Below are 16334 nucleotides of genomic sequence, written 5' to 3' on the forward strand. Positions count from 1 at the left end.
ACACATGCCTTTTCTCATTTTGTTAATAAGGGTTGAGTAACATAGTCTTTAAAATTGCTCTCGCCAGTTTCCTTGCCCATGTGTCAGGCCAGCAGAGTTGGTTAAACCAGCTGTTTAAAAGGCTTCCGCTCCTTCAGTGTAGCACAAAACCTGATTTATTGCTGAGCTGCATGCATAGTCTTTTCTGTGTTGCCTTTTTCTCATTCCCTAGTCACATTTCTCATTGTAAAAGATAAAAAAAACCTCCCAACGATGCTAAAAGCGACCCCCAGAATTAATTTCCTTGGTTGCCATTTCCAGGAGCAGGTCTCGGTGATGCCAAAGGCCACGCCAGAGGGAGGTGTGTGGCTGTGCAGGCGGTGTTGGCTTGATCACTTTAAAGTGGTCCAGGAGCTCCCTTCCAAATGAGAAGGGACATCAGTACAAAGGAGCGACCTGCTTGTTCCTCCCCAAGCCCTGCTCACCTGCGCTCTTTGTCCCTCAGGGCAGAATGCCAGTCAAGCTCCAAGGAAAGACACTGAAAAAGCTTCAAGCCCAAGGAGAGATCACCACCAGGCCCTCAGGACTGCCTATCTCAACGACATAAAAAAGGCTTTGAACAAAAGTGCTTGCAGCCGTTTCTACAAAGCGTTGTTAGATTACAAGAGGACCAATAACTATGACAATATGATCTCGGTGGTAGCAGCCCTCACCACCGAGAGTCCAGAAGACTTTCATCTCCTACAAAGTAAGGGATTTTTTTTAAAATCACTTTTATTTAGCTGGAAAGATGATGTAGGTGCTGTGATCTCATGTGAGCAATAACCTTTCACTGGTTGTTAGTCTGCAAATTCTCCACTTTCGGGAAAAACTTAGCATTGGTTAACTTCACCTCTCATCTTTCAGTTTAGCAAACCAGCTAAATGGAGCAGCAGGACGGATGTGTTCAACGAATGTTGTTTGGAGAGCTAAAAATGTCAAGATTATAAAATATTCCGTTTTCCCAGTTAGAAATTGTCCATTAAAACCATTGTATAAGACCTCAGTAATTCCAGTCCTAACCTTCAGTCAAGCTAACTTCAGTCCAATTATTTTGTTACCTTTTTTTATCCTCAGTTACTACAAGTGGTTGCTCTTTAGCAAAGACAGTGCTGACTACTGCACTGACTCAATTTTGCTCTCGTGACCGTTGATTGCTATCCTGGTGCTAAGCTCCTAGATGGCTTCCAGGTTTTGGGATAAGCAGTGGCACTTTAGGTTTGCTGTTCCTCTACAGAGCTTCACTTTGAATAGTTATAGAACTGTGTCATAATTTAGTATCCTTATCATTCATAATAATCTTCTACACATTCCAAGCTATTGTTTAATTTCTTCGTAGTTTGTTTTGGGTTTTTGCCTTTCATGGGGTTAATGATGAAAGGATTTAGGAAGCTATACAAGTTTTCAAAATTTGAAATAGGGTGGTTTTGTTTTAAAAAAAAAAAAAGTTTATTATATGCTTATCTTGATTGCCTTCGTGGATGCACCTTGGCTTGTGCTATGTAACACCTCAGTTTGACCTTCTCCCTTGTGTCTGCTGGGAACTCCTCTGCAGGGAATGATCCATAAGGTGCCTTCTGGGAAATGCTGATGTAGTTTTGGTTGTTGTCTTTAGGAAGTAACAATAATAACTACTCCATTGACCTTGAATAGATGTCGTAGTCTCCAAATTTTTAGAAAATAACTTTTCTGGTCCATGAACAAGTCAATGAGTCTTGATGCAGTGAAGAGTGGGAGGGAAGCTGTGTGGTGCTGTGAGTCATCCTCTCCCCCGAGCATTCCTTCTGACAGACGGAGTCAGTATCTTTCCTGAGCAAATGTTTTCACCTCAGAAGACTTGTGGTAGAGTTGCCTGTGCTTGGCAGTAAGTCATAATTGGGATTTTTTTAGAATTTCTGTATGTGTGGTGAATCATTGTCAACAACACCACCACAGAACAGCAACAAGGAATTTCCTTGTTGACAGTCTTTTTGGATACTGTGTATATACCTGATTTTGCTAGATCACTTGTCAGGTAAAGGGCTGGAGGAGGTATTCTTAGCTGTAGAGAACGGAATATCTTTGAGGTAAATCAAGATTATTTTCAATACTATATAATTACCTGTCTTCTGACAAGGAAAACCTTGTAATAATGATGTGAACAAACCCAAAGTGTTCCACCAACCTGAAGGTACTCTGAGGAATATCGCTGATATTGTTCAGCTTCCAAAGAATTTCTCCCTTCCAAAGTCTCCCACGGTCACGCATTTATTGTGTATTTGACTGTATTTTCTTGTGGACAGGGTTTAACATGTTTGTGCGCCCTCATCACAAAGAGCAGTTCAAACAGATGTGCAAAGATTTGACTGGACTGGACTGTGGTGAGGGAGAAAAGCAAGTGCAACAGCAGGTGCAAAGCGAGGGGAGTTCAGAAAGCTGGAGCAGTAAAGACAACAGCCACGGACAAGGTTGGGAACAAATATTTGTCTGGAGTTTAGAATCTTTATTTATTATGATGGGTGGGCCTCCCCGCCCAACATGTGTGAAGGAAGATCAAAGCAGTTGACTGCAAATTGTTTTTCAAAACAAAAAAAAAGCAAAAACAAACAAAAAACTTACTAGCTGTAATATAGAAGGCAATGTGAGATGGGGAAGTGCAGAGAAACAAGAAAAAAAATATAGTGCCATCTTCTGTAAACTGTGAAGTACATTGTGGGTGAAGGCAGAATTTTTGCCTGAGTGAGGTGGGGGCAGGAGTGGATTGAGATCCACTTGGTCTAGGAAAGATTTCCACAGAGCTTTTTCTATATAAAGGGTCCCTTTCAATAATAATGCATGTGTTGGTATCAGAAACTTCTGTTACCAAATGGTATGGCATGAAAAAAAATAATTGTTCTTTTAGAAGTTGTGGGTTTAGAAATTGTTTTTCTTTTACAATGGGAACTTACTGAACTTGTTGCTAGCGGTGTTTTACGGAGCTGTGTGTTGTGTCTGTATCGTGCTGGTTTGCATGTTCGTTGGTTTGGTTGTGTTTTTTTTTTTTTCATAACCAGATGCAGCTACTTCTGAGGGTAAGGTGCCGGAGGAAATTCAGAGGAATATTTCTTCCTCTCACTTTAAGCAGGAAAGCAAACTTGAACTGCCAAAGATTAACGTATCAAAAGAAACCAGAAACGTGAGAGCACCCACAGGCTCTGGAGCTGTGCCTGTCTTTCCCCCAGAGATGGAAACAGACATTGGTAGGTATAGGTGAGATCTGGGATGTCTTGCTCTAATACTGGGGAATAAAGATAAGTTAGAGAAAGGAGAATTATGCTGATGGTCTGTTATACATTGACTGGTTCATGCCTGTATTTGCACAGGTGCGATATTGATTAGCCCGGTTTGCCAAGTCAGATTTGAACTTTCTGTCACTTCCATGTGTTCTCGCAAAGTACTTTGTTGCCTTTATCACAATGGTGCAATAGTTTCCTGAGAACTTAGATAATTTTTTTTCTCTACAACTTCCTTGTAAAGTGAGGATGTAACCTCAGTTTCTAAATGGGGATCTGAAACACTGAGAGCCTGAGTGAGGTCATATGAAAGAAAATGTAACAGGGCCCGCTGTGCACTGTTAAGGTAGTCCATAAAGTGCATGCTCATTTGTTTTCTGGACTGCACTGGGAATGTATATGCATGAAAATCTCACAGGTGATTACTGGAATTTAGTCATGTCCTCCCTCCCTTTCTCTGTCCCCACTCCCCCTCTCTTCTAGGAAGATTCCAGTGCTGTAACTGCAAGTCTGAGGATGATGTGCCTTTTAAATGTCCATTGTGTGACTTCACTTGCTGCAAAACATGCTGGGAGCAGTTGTTAAAGGTTGTCTTGCTTACTGGTTTCAGTTTTTCCTGAAACTGCTGGAAAATGTTGTGCTTTTCAGGAGAACTACGTGGACAGCCCAGGAAACAGAATTCCTCTTTTTACAGAGAGTATGCCCAAATCCCAGTGGAAGATTTACCACTTGTTTCATTATTTTCCATGTTCTGCAGTGTGAGAGGAGGCAGACCTCTGCCTTCTGCTGGGGTTTTTATACCTTTGCATCTCCTTCTGAGCTGCCTCCACATGTTTCCCTGTCTAAAGCTACATGGGCAACAAGCTGTGGAGTCAACTTAAAAAAAAGGTCTTGGTTGGTTTTTTTTTTAACATCAGAATCTTTATTTTCCTTTCTTTTTTTTTTCTCCTTGCTTAGTTTCATAATTTTCCCCGTCTAAAAACCTACTGTAAAGCACTATCATGAGACGAGGCACATCAGGAGCAGGCTGCCCAGGGAAGTGGTGGAGTCACCATCCTGGTGTAGATCTAGCACTTAGGGACACAGTTTAGTGGTGGACTTGGCAGTGCTGGGTTAACAGTTGAACTCACTGATCATAAGGATCCTTTCCAACCTAAATGGTTCTATGAATCTGGGATTTTGAATTTATGCTCAAATATTTATCTCCTGTGTCATCCTGTCCTTTGGTTTTCCTGGCTGAGGAAATTGGTGGTTGAAATTCTTTAGGTAAGAGAATGTAATTGCTCCCACACTGTGTGTGTTTGGTGGCATCTTACCCAACATTGGATCCAGCAGCCAGGTGTTAGTAATCTGGGGCCCTGGGTATGGAAACCAAATACAAAGTTGAGTGGTGTCTAAAGATTCATAGGTGAACGATGAAGCTCAGAAACCTACAAAAACACTACAGAAGAAATTTCTTCAACTATGTGAATCTATGAGTAAGTACAAAATAATCAGTCATTCCAAGCTGTAGAAAATGGTGGGTTTTTTTTCCAAGAAGATGACAGAGTTATGTCAGCTAAGTGTAGAAAATAGTATACTAACATCGAAATAAAATATAACAACCAAGACAGACTTGGCCCAAGAGGGATACATAATAATGTCCGGACTGATATTCTTAAACATGTATCTCCTAGAGGGAATTCAGAATAGCTGTTCAACTAAATTTCATTCTCGGTCTGCTATGCCATATTTCTTCAAAATTAAAATCCCAAAGTATTGATTTATAAGTAATATATGTAAGAAAGTACAAGAAAGCCAAAGGCAGGCATCTCATGTTTGCTGCAGGCTGGGCAGTCAAACCAGTCGCCCTGGATAGGAGTTACCACTGAATACTCAGTTGTTTGTTCGTTTTATGCCAAGGTATAATGGGGATGAACATCTGACAGCCAGCATACCCTGCTTCAGAAAAGGCTCTAGGAAAGCCACGACAAGAATTTTAATGGCATGTGTTTGTAATTGTTGCTTGAGACTTGAGTTGATTAAGGAACAGAATGAGCTCCCTGGGGAGTTGTTGGGTTTTTTTTTGTTAGGCATTTATTGTCCCGCAGGGAGATTATCTTATCTCATCCCATAAATTTTTTTTTAATGTCTGGGGAAAAACCTCTCTCCTTTTGCCAGTAAGATGTAACTTGTAATTGTTGTTTCATCAGCTTAAAAATCCACAAAAGTAGAACTGCTGCATATTGAGCAATTGTACCGTGCTGTTCCATGGGTTTTGTCTTGAAATTGGTTAATTCTGAGGTCTGAAGGGAATGTGCATTTTCATACCTCATAGATAAATCACAGAAATTGCTCTGTCTACGTTTTTTTTAATAGCTCCTTTATCTGATTGCACATCTCTCAGACTGGGGATTAAAATAGTCTGGTTTACTGGATTAGCCTGTATTTGAAACCCGGGTGCTTGAATGCATGTGGAGGAGGGCAACAAAGCTGGTGGAGGGGCTGGAAGGCACACCCTGTGAGGGGTGCTGAGCACCTGGGGTCTCTCGGGTTTGGAGAGAGGGGGCTGAGGGGTGACCTTATTGCTCTCTACAGTTTCCTGAGGAGGGGATGTGGAGAGGGAGGTGCTGAGCTCTTCCCCCTGGTATCCAGTGAACTGTGTGGGAACAGTTCAAAGCTATGTCGGAGAGATTCAGACTAGATACTAGGAAACACTTCTTTACTGAGAAGGTGGTCGGACGATGGAACAGGCTTCCTAGAGAGGGGGTCGATGCCCCAGTGCCCTTAATAATACGCTTTAACTGTTGTTCAGCCCTGAAATGGTCAGGCAGTTGGACTAGATGATCATTACAAATCTCTTTCAACTGGAAGTATTCTTTCCGTCCTGTTCGGATATCCAATACAAAACTGTCTTTGGGGTAATGAGTCATTCCCCGTGGATCATTATTATTAATGCCTTCCATATTTGCCACTTCTCTGAATAATCTTGCTAGTTACAGTGAAACTTCGTCCCACGTTGTACCAGGTGGTGGCAGGTGTTTTTCTTAGCAAGGTGAATCAGAGCTTTGCTTTGTGGTAGCATACCACAGCCGTGTGAGGTCAATACAGCCATTATAATCTGGAAAGACCGATACAGTTTGAAGCAACTAATCAGAACATGACAGCAGACACACTGAGTCAGAGCAAAGGTTCATCCAACCCAGCATTCTGTCTCTGACAGTGGCCAAAAAAGAACATGGCAAGCCTGAGTGATTATTCTTGCAGGTGATCTCTGCCCCAGAGCTATTTGCAGCACAAGAGCTCCCTGAGCCAGAGGCTGCTGCTGCACATTGAGAAACCTCTGGTGCATTTCCAGCACATCAGCCAATTCCCTTGAACACAGGCGAGCTTGCCCACGTCCTACAGCAAGCGCTTCCACAGCTGAGCCCAGTGTTACGTGAAGAACCACCACAATTTTTGCCATCCTTTTGAACTAGCTTCTTGCTAGTTCAGTTTAATGCTCTGTTTCCTTAACAAGGACATATAAAATATGCTTGCAGTTGTCAAGAAAATGCATCCTGGGTACCCTGTCCTTCATCAGCAGTCCTTTGGAGTCTTCCTACATACGCCAGCAGCATGATCCATTTGCTTCCTCCATAGACAACATACATCAAAGTCCTTATTTTGAAGAATGTTTTTTTCCTTGCTTTGAACAACAAACTATTGGGGGAGTGCTTGTGTGTGTGTAAGAAGCATCTTCTCACCAGCTGAGACATTCTGCTCCACTGTTCCAGAACATGAAACTACGTGGCCCATCACCTTTCCTTACCTTATGCTATAGCTCTAGTGATGAATGGGTCTCAGTACACATTAATGTTAGCTTGCTTACAGCATCATAGAATTGATACGATTCAAGTGTAGTTCAGTTAAGGAACAGTTGAATATTTGGTAGTTTGGGATATTACTTGAGGTCTGAGAGACACTTCTCCCAGTGATGAGGCAAAACTGTTCTGCCAGTCACGCGGATGAGGAGGAGGAGGAGGAGCAGCCTGGCTGAGAGTGCAGGATTGCAGGCGGGAAGGAGGTTATTCCATGTTTCTCTGAAACCGGTCCCAGAGGAACCATCTCCCAACACTTCCCTCCGCATTCCCACCCGTGCTGGTCGTACAGGCTGTGCGTGGCAAGGGCTGGGGGGGGGGGGGGGGTGCCCTTACCAGCAGGAAATGAGCAACCCAGTTAGTGTCTGAGCCCTGAGCTCGCCCCGTGGCCCTGGGCTTTGTCACCACTGACTGGGCTGGATTGAAAACTTGCTAATAAAAATATTAGCAATTTTCCTTGCTAATAAGTTACTCACTGTGTTTCTTCAGCTCAGAAGTGCTTTGGTGGTGGTGTCCACGAGGAAGTGACTAACAGCCTGTCATTCAAAATGCAGTAACTTGGTTTTTGCAAATTGTTATGTCTATTCCGATTTGTTGTTTTACTGAAACAACTTAGTTGCTGAGAGAGGCGATGAATAATTTTGGAACGTTTCAGAAGGTTTTGGAGAAGCAGACAGAATTCCCTGGAGCTGGGAAAGGTTATTAGAGGGATTAGCGCTTGTGCACGTTGGAGGATTTTCGGTGCGTTAGGGGAAGCCTTGCAGAGCCTGTGCCAGTATACGCAGCTTTAGGGTGCTGGTTTTTGTGCAAAGGTCTGTTGCTGCTTTTCAACGTTTAAACGCATCATGTTTATTCATCCTCTTTTTGCAGGTCTTTCAGAGAGACTGAGCTGTTTGGGATATCTGTAGTATGGGCAAATACTGTAAGATTTCAGAGTTACCTTATTACACTTAATTTTCAGAGCTCTTTGACAAATCGCTGTCTACTGGGAGGTAAAATGAGTTTTCCTCTCACCCTCCATTTATGGTGTTTCAACTACTGTTTCTAGAATCAAAATACACTGCCGGAGCCTACTTTGCAGTCTACATCTTTTGTAGCAACAATTAACTTCGACACTAAGGAAACCTACAGTGCCACTGGTGTAGGTAACAATCATTTTAGCCTACTGAGCTGGCAATTTTTTTGCAAAGATTAATTTTTTTTAAAAAAAAACTTATTACTATCTCACTTTTGAAATAAGCAGAGCATTTTAATTTTACCAGTAATTTGCAAGATATAAAAAGAACAGTTGGGGTCCAGCTGCAGGTCAAATGGCTAAAGACCAGGCTTTAAAATTAGATGAGCGAAGAAGCAGACTGAAACCTGGATGGGGAAATAGTTGCCTCATGTACCCAGTCTTCTCCTCTTAACCGGGAAAGGTGTGGGGTGGTATGAAGAAATAAACGTACTTGGTTCCTTCCTCTACAAAGCTCTTGGTCTGTATCAGAGATGTCGGGGTATGCCCAGGTGATAGCTTCCTTCTCGTCTGCGTGAGAGGAAGCAGGAGTTCGGGGAGCACATCAGCCATCGCGCGGGATTCTACTGATAACGAGTACATCTAATTCGCAACAGCTCTTGCAGCCTCTGTGTTCCTTGTTCCTGTATTTGTCTTCCAGCTGTCACAGCTGTCATTAGCCTGAGACACCTGCTGTAAAGTTTGCTACTTGACCGGGAGGCTTTGTCCTCCTCTTGTTACTAGCAGTTAAATAACCGACTGCACAGTGACACTGCGTTTAAAAATAGCAGATAAAATATTCGGGACTGTCAAATGACTGGCATGGCTTGTAGTTGGTACTGGACAATCACAAACTTGATAGAGAAATTTAATATATTATCTATGCGTTTTGTTTGTTTGTTTATATAGAAGGTGAAGAAGTGCCCGGAGTGCCGCGGTGATGTGAAGAAGCAGCGATTAATCCAAGCTTTCTTCTGGGCATAACCGCACTGACAGAAAGGGCAAGTGCTTTGTATCAGCAGAAAGAAATCGCTGCACTCTGGCTCTCAAGCTGAACAGAAGCAGGATGAATATTTAAATATCTTCAGTCCTCGGTACTGGATTACATGCTGTGCACCGACACGTATCACTTCTTCCCACAAAGGTGATCCAGCCTGGAAGGTCTCTCCAACCCCTGGCAGGAGAAGGGGACAAAAGCAGCGTATTGTCCTGTATTGGAACCAAGAAGGTTAATTTCTTACTACTTTTGGCTCATCAATTCTATTATGGCCACTTTATGTCCTGGAGACATCTGTCCTTCATGAGCCTCTCAGGTAATCCCAGATCCTGGAAAAACCCCAGCAGTAGTGCTACAGTGGAACTGAGCTGGCTAGGTGAGGAGGCCAGGCTCCCCAGCCTACCGCGCTGGCGTTCCTGGAAGAAGTGATTCACTGTGTGGTGTTTGGCAGCAGCTGCTGTCTTCAGTAGCAGAAGATACTGAAATGATGAGCTCTTTAAAAACAACTTCAGGGGCTGGATAGCAAGCAGGAACACTCCCTTGCATCTGCTGTGTATCCCAAAGCCTGACTCCTTCATCGTGCTGGGTTTTTTTTGAAAGGTGCTTCAAAGGAGGCTGTAGTTTCTGCTCAGTGCTGCTATTTCCATTGTGCCCGTGTGATCTGATGTTCACTTTCCAAGAAGAAAAAGGAGCTAATTGGCTTAAAACTTTAAAATAAATCAAGTTAGATGGGTTACAAAAAATTCCTTAATACTTCCACTCTCTGTCAGTAGTGGGTATGAGTGGTTAACCTGTCCCAATTTTAATTCTTCAGTAGCTGCTGTAAATTTAACTATAAATAAAATCCTTTTTGTTTTAATTGGGTTTTGTTTGATTTTTATCAGTTATGTAAACAGTAGGTAGGAGTAAGTGGGAAGGTTTATACTGTGGGATTTTTGACACTTGAATACTTTTGATTGTATTTTCACTTGCTACTTAGTTGTGGGGTTCCTGTGATGACAGAGACCCTTCATATAGCGTATGTTTCCAGAATTTTCTGGGAGAACATACACTTAAATAATTTTAGGGGCAGGTTGTTTTTTTCCTCAGCCTCTAGGTAGATTCCATATCAATGGAATTTTGGAAAATTTTATGTTAATAATTGATAACTCAAAATTGAAAAGTGAGCTGCATTTTAACAAAAAATTTCAAAGGTTCTTCTTTCCCCTGATTATACAATTCAAAACGGGTCTCTTTGTAGTTGCTGGGATATTGGTCCTCACTGAGAAATTTCTTTTTTCGGGTTGGGATCCCCTTGCCACAGGAGCAGCCTAGGGGAGCGGTGACACCGGGCCCCTGGCGTGTGTGCAGGCTGGGCTCTCCGGCCAGGCTGTCGGAAGGGCAAGAAAAGCAGTGTTCTGAAATGGCAGCAAAGCAGGGACTTCCCGTACTTCATTAGCCAGTAATTAGAAATAACAAAGATGTAGACAGGAATAAAGGGAATTTGGAGCTAGCATATATTCTGACGTGTTTAAAATCTGTGAATGAATTTTACCTTCTATCTATTCACCTGTCTATTCAGTGCACTCCTGATGGTGGTTTAGATTCTGAAAAAAAGAACAAATCATGCAGAGAAAACCCTAGATATTTGAAATGTTAAGTGGGGGGAATTACAGGAAAACGTATGTATGCATAGATGTGTTGTAAAAAGGCGCAGGGGCAGGTTTGGAGTGATGGTGACAGGAAGGCAGTAGGGTGGAACTTCTCCTTCCAAAGGACTCTGGTTTTGTAGCGTTGGTGACTGCGTCGTGTTTAATGGTGGCAGAGCTATGTTTGCTGGACTGAAACCTTGCCAGAAGCATGGAAGACAGCTTTGTTTCCCAAAACCAAAGCAACTCCATACCTGAAATGTGCTTAAATTTATTTGTGGGTCAAGGGGGTTGTGATGAGGTTATACCTTCGCAACTTGGGCCCTGAGTGTTCTTTATCATCATTAGTTCTCCTTTTTTTCTTCTCTCTATAAAAACTTCTGTAGTGCAATAGTTAAAGCTCTACTTATTAAAGAAGCAAGAAGGGTGATGCTCTCGGGGGAAGCGGATCAGCCGATGCTGATGTTGTGCAGTGGGCGGGTTGGGGGGTCTGCACAGGGTGAAGCCCCACAGCCACCTCTGAGCGGGTCCCTGCAGCTGTTTGGATGCTTGTTTTGAATTCTTGTCTGTTCTTTCAGCCCGGGCAAAAGGTGGAAGGGGAAATCCAAGAGCTGGGTGAAGGCTGGGAGCGGTAAAATGTTAGTAAGATAGTCCACTCTGAAGATCTCTGCCTGGGGAGAACTGCAGATTACTGCTTATGCCACTGGAGGGAAACCACAGCATGGGACATGCTGTGGAACACCTTAATGATGGCTTTGGCTTTGCCTGATGGAAGTTATCTGCTATGGGCTGCAAAAATGCCCTCAGATCCAGCAAGACTCAATGAAATACTTAAAAGGTATGTGTGATTTGCTGGGGAAAACTTTTTTTTTTCCCCCTAGCTGCGCTTTTTACTTGCCACCAGAGTTGTTTTAGTTCTGGAGGCTGCGCCTACATGGGAATGCTCTGTTGCTAGTCAGGGCAGAGGAACTATGTGAATATCTTTGTGCCTTCAAGAGATTCATAAATTCCTCCTTGTCCTCTTCAGCAGTCGGATCATCTTGCTGAAGAGATTTACGGTTGCGTGCCTTCGCTGGCTCCGCCTGCCCCAAAAGCTCTGCAGCAACAGTGTCCCCACCAGCGCATCTGCTGCCTGCAGATGGGATTGATCTGGAGCTGCTCTGGTTTTGTTGCTGCTTTCTGATGCAGCGGGTCTGGTCTGGGTCCCTGCTGTCAGCATGGCTCGGGCAGGACAGATGGGTGCTGACGAGTGCTGACAGGTGCTGGTGATGGGAGAGCATCCAGCCTGCAGGGGGTTGTCCTTGTCTGCAGCTTAGCCACTCATCACTTCAGCTGTAATAATGAAAAAAGTTTAATGATTCTGTCGTTCCTGACCGATCTTGGAGAGGTTTCCTGAAAAGCTACGCCCATCAGTTAAAAGAAGGCGAGCTGCTGCAGCCCTGACCAATGGTGAGCAAATGGGGTTTTACGTGGTGGTGTCCTTCAGGTTTTACCATAAACCCCGAGGAACTCCTCTTGTGGGAGAGCACAGCTACAAGCCTGAGGGTAGGTCTCGGGGCACCTACCCTTGTAGATCACTTGGTGTCAGTAAATAGCAGCCCCTCACCTACTGGAGGGTGTTTATGCCGGGGCTTCCAGCTCATCCTCGCCTGGCTCGTGGCAGATGCCCAGAGCGATGTTATCTGGCCTGGGATCAGAGCTCCGGCCCTTCCCCTTCCCAGTTTTCCCACCTCTGCCTGGTAACTGGGCGCTCTGACTTGCACGTTCCCCATGGCAGGTTGCTCAAGAACCGCTTCTCGCAAAGGATGGTGCGTTCCCACTCCCCACCATCCAAAGAGCTGCTACTGAATCTTCCCCGACCCCGGTGTGGTCCCCCTGAACATGCTCGGAGTGCTGCTCCCCCTGCCCTGCCCCAGCTGCTTCCCAGGAAAGGGGGTCTCCAGGAAGCAGCTGCCAGGATGGGACGTACCACCAAGTCATCTTGAAACTGGTTGAATTTACAAGAAGGAGAGACAGAGAGAGATCTTGATTTGTGAAGGCCAGAAAGTGAAAATGAGAATTGTTTCAGAAAAATCTGTGTTGCTATAACAAGTGATTAGAGGAACTGATCCAAAGTGTTGAATGCTTGGGGAGATGAAAACTGATCGTGGACACTCCTTGCTGATTTTTGGGAAGCAAATGACACATGAGTTACAGATCATGAAGGAAGTAGATACTAATCTCTTTTTATTGTCCATGCAGTGCTGAGCTATGACTATACCTGGAATATGGTCTCCAGTTTTATTGGTGTGTCACTGAAAAAACTTTCCTTGCTTTTTTTTTCCCGAATAAATCTGGAAGGATTTGGGAAGAGACCAAATTAACAAAGCAACTCTTCTATCAGGAAAGAGATGAACTGTGTCTTTGCCTGGAGAAGTGGCTGCTGACAAAGCGAGGAATTTCTTTGCTTTTCAGATTTTTCTCTAAATATTAGTGACAAACCCTGATTTTGCAAGAGTGGTTTTGAAGAGGGGTGTTGCTGGACACACTGAAACTCTCAGAAGTGTGAAAACGACACCCTGTGTGGGGAAGTGAATCGGAGCCATGAGAATACGATGCCAAATTCCTTTCCTAAGCTACCTCCACAGGCCAGAGAATCAGTAGTAAATCAAGCTGTTCTCCAGTGATCCGGCAGTGCCGCCGTTAACCCGTTCGGGGGGTTCGTTGGGCCAGCAAAAGCACCGATGGGAAAAGGTTAACGGAAGGTCGTTGTTCTACCAGACTCTTATTTCCCCAAAAGGCAGAGGTTGCCTGGGAAAGCCCTTTCTACCCCATAAACGTGGTATATCACTCTCCAGGAACCAGTCTAACCAACTGTGGTCCTTGTTACGTTCAGAAGTCGCTGATAACGAGCCGCAGGTGGTGAGGGGCTGCGTACCTGATCCCTGGCATATCGCACCCACCCGGCAGCTGCCGTGGCGGGTACAGGGACCACCAGAAGGTGCCACCTCTCTTCACATCCTAGATCCTGTGGATTCCTGACGCGCTACCAGGTGTGGGCAGGTGTTCCTGGTGGGGGTTGGTTCAATGTAAGCAGAATACTGAGGGAGACGGGGAAGAAATGAAGCCAGTCAGAGAAACTCTTTTTGGGTAAGCCTTTTACAAACATCGCAGTGTGACTGTTCATCGCTTCAACCGACTCACAGGTTTGCAAAAGTCGTAAGTGACCTGATTTCTGTTGCAATTACTTGGAAAAGTCTAGATGTGTCAGCAAGAAGGCTGATAACAGGCCTAAAGCACCATGTGAAATCTACGGTAGGAAAACTGAGATCAGCTTCCCGGACAGGAGAGCTCGTTTTAACCCGCCAGCCGGGCAAGCCGCACTGCGGGGCTTCGTGCTCGATTCACACCGGTGGTGAGTTTCACCCAGAAGAAATATCCTCAGGATGATGTGCCTCAGTCCCAGGGGAGTGCTGGGAGATTAACTGATACATTTAATTACTGGGATGATGCATACTGATGAAGCAAAACCCCAGCAGGCCTTGGCTCAGGGATTATGTCAAAGGCTGTTAGAAATCATCAGGATTATGCTGGAGAGCTGCAAATGATTGAGATAAACCAACAGTGAAATTAAAAACTTTCCAAGCAGCCTGTGAAAATCAGCCCATCACCTATGGGTGTAGGTGCAAAGAGAGGCAGCCCAGGCTGTGCTGTCGGAACAGGACACTGAGCCCTTGGGCTCCAGCTGGAGCCTGTTCTTTAAGTTTATAGAGGTTTTTTTCTTTAACCATGTTGGGTAGAAACTGATCTGGCTGGAAGGAGCTTCGGATTCCTTCTGACCATCAGGGTTTCCTTCTCCTGCTGGGTAGCAGAAAACTGGATTTGATTTTCTTTGTAAGTTGTGTGTTTAGCTCTTATAGGTTCAAGCTTTAACAGCGTTAAGAATAAAGTCCAGGAGATCCACCATCTGCAGGTCCAGTGCCCAGCTGGAGCAGGAGGGCTCATTCTGGTGCTGAGGAGGCAAATGCTCAGATGTTTGTTCTCTAGTGATACACAAAATGGTTTGGCTGCTGCCTCCTGAGGAGGAAAACCACAGCCTCTCACCTCCTGCCTACGGGTCCTCCGCTCTTCTGGAGGCTTTGCTACCCAACAGAGCCGCGGGTGTGCATGGAATGGGAGATGCTTGAGAAAAATGCAAATCGTGACAGCTGCTGGAGAAGCTTGTTTAATAATGTTGGGCTGCTTATAAAAAGCCTGTATTCCTTGTGGACAGCTGCATTCCCAAGTGGAATACCTTTCGTACAGCTCAAACAATGGTGGGAAACTTGTTCAGAGCTCCTGCACGGGCAGGCGAGGGTACCGAGCGCCGCTGCTTGCGGAGGCAGCAGCTGGTTCCTCTTCCTTGGAGATCTTCAGAGCAGACCACAAAGCCTGACCTGAGAGCAGCAAAGCTATAAACAGCAGTTCCACAGAAAATTGCTCGTGAGAGGGTGTTTTAAGACCCTCCACGTGACGATGCTTGACAAGTTGTGTACATTCAGTGTGTTTATGGACCAGCTACTGTTTCCAGACTGGTGTCTCACGTGCTTCCGTTCGGAGCGAGCGAGGCTTTGCCGCCTGGTGTGTATTGTCCCTATTTTGTCTTGCAGGGCGGTACAGGTGGTGGTGCTTTACTGGTATAAAACCTACCAACTGGTTTTCTTCTTAGCCACTAGCTCAGCATGCCAGGCCAGGGATGGCAGAGCCCTGCCGAGTACGGGGGGCGAGGGGGGGTCCTGTATTGACAGGCGTGTAGTACAGCACCCATCAGAGCTCCCAGCTGAGTGCTCTGTGCGTTAGGGGGTGATCTGTACGTAGCTGTGTTTTCTTCTCTTGCCTTGATTGGAAAGTTTAAAAACAAGGAAAAAAACCTAAACTTTTTTTTGGCTAGCTGTTTGGAATTGGTTGCAGCTTTCCCCTTCTCTGCCTTGTGGCACGGCTCCTGCTAGGTGAGATGGTGTCTGGAAGGAAAGGGGGAGGCAGGGGTTTAGGTACAGTGTGTGCTGTGCTCTTTGTGGGCCCAGCCAGGAGCAATCCTGCTCCTACCCCAAAGAGTAGGTACGTGCTGTGGTTTCTTCCTTCCTGCTGTGCGTGCAGCGCGGAGGGACCGGAGCGGGTGCAGCGGGAGCCTCCACTCCAGCCTCTGCCTTCCCAGCACGTAAAGCACTTTGCAGAGGTGCCCTGGGCTTTTCTCACCTTCAGAGGGAATCTGGCAAGGCGAGGCAGAAGGACAAAGCACCCGAGCCTGATGTGTTTGGCCGGGGCGGTGCAGAAGAGTAGGCACTGGGACACGCGTTCCCAGGGCTCTGCCGAGCGCTGTGCCTGTCCGGCTGAGTTCGGATTCCACCGAAATCCTTGAGGTCCAACCTTGGGGCGAAGTGTCACCTGTAAGCTATTTAAATACCAGCCGCCTCAGCCGCTGGACGTTATCCCAGTAAAGGTAACCCCGAGTGTTTCGGTGTTATGGTTGGGGTTAGCTGCTGGAGGGGGGGCTGAAGCTCTGAGCTGGCTGCAAGAGCCCTGGGCTGCTCCAGCAGGGCTGCTGCCCTCGCAGCACTGGGGGGGTCCCACAGTGCCCTGGAGCTGGAA

At 45.4% G+C, this 16334-nt stretch overlaps 1 protein-coding gene across 5 annotated transcripts in view; it reads left to right on the forward strand.

Annotated features, from left to right (window-relative positions):
• The window catches only part of RTEL1 (regulator of telomere elongation helicase 1), a 50688-nt gene extending 40730 nt beyond the window's left edge, over positions 1-9958 (forward strand). The window contains exons 31-35 of one of the 5 annotated variants that reach the window (XM_040608265.1): positions 485-727; positions 2301-2465; positions 3051-3236; positions 3753-3856; positions 9012-9958. In XM_040608265.1, coding sequence (XP_040464199.1) covers positions 485-727; positions 2301-2465; positions 3051-3236; positions 3753-3856; positions 9012-9086 — 773 coding nt within the window. In that variant the 3' untranslated portion in view covers positions 9087-9958. Of the gene's footprint in view, positions 1-484; positions 728-2300; positions 2466-3050; positions 3237-3752 lie in introns of those variants that run through there. The other 4 variants (XM_040608267.1, XM_040608266.1, XM_040608268.1 and 1 more) reach the window with 4 other exon arrangements.
• The last annotated feature ends 6376 nt before the right edge of the window (positions 9959-16334 follow it).

The sequence above is a fragment of the Falco naumanni genome, chromosome 10 (assembly GCF_017639655.2).
Source record: "Falco naumanni isolate bFalNau1 chromosome 10, bFalNau1.pat, whole genome shotgun sequence".
Taxonomy (NCBI): Eukaryota; Metazoa; Chordata; class Aves; order Falconiformes; family Falconidae; genus Falco; species Falco naumanni.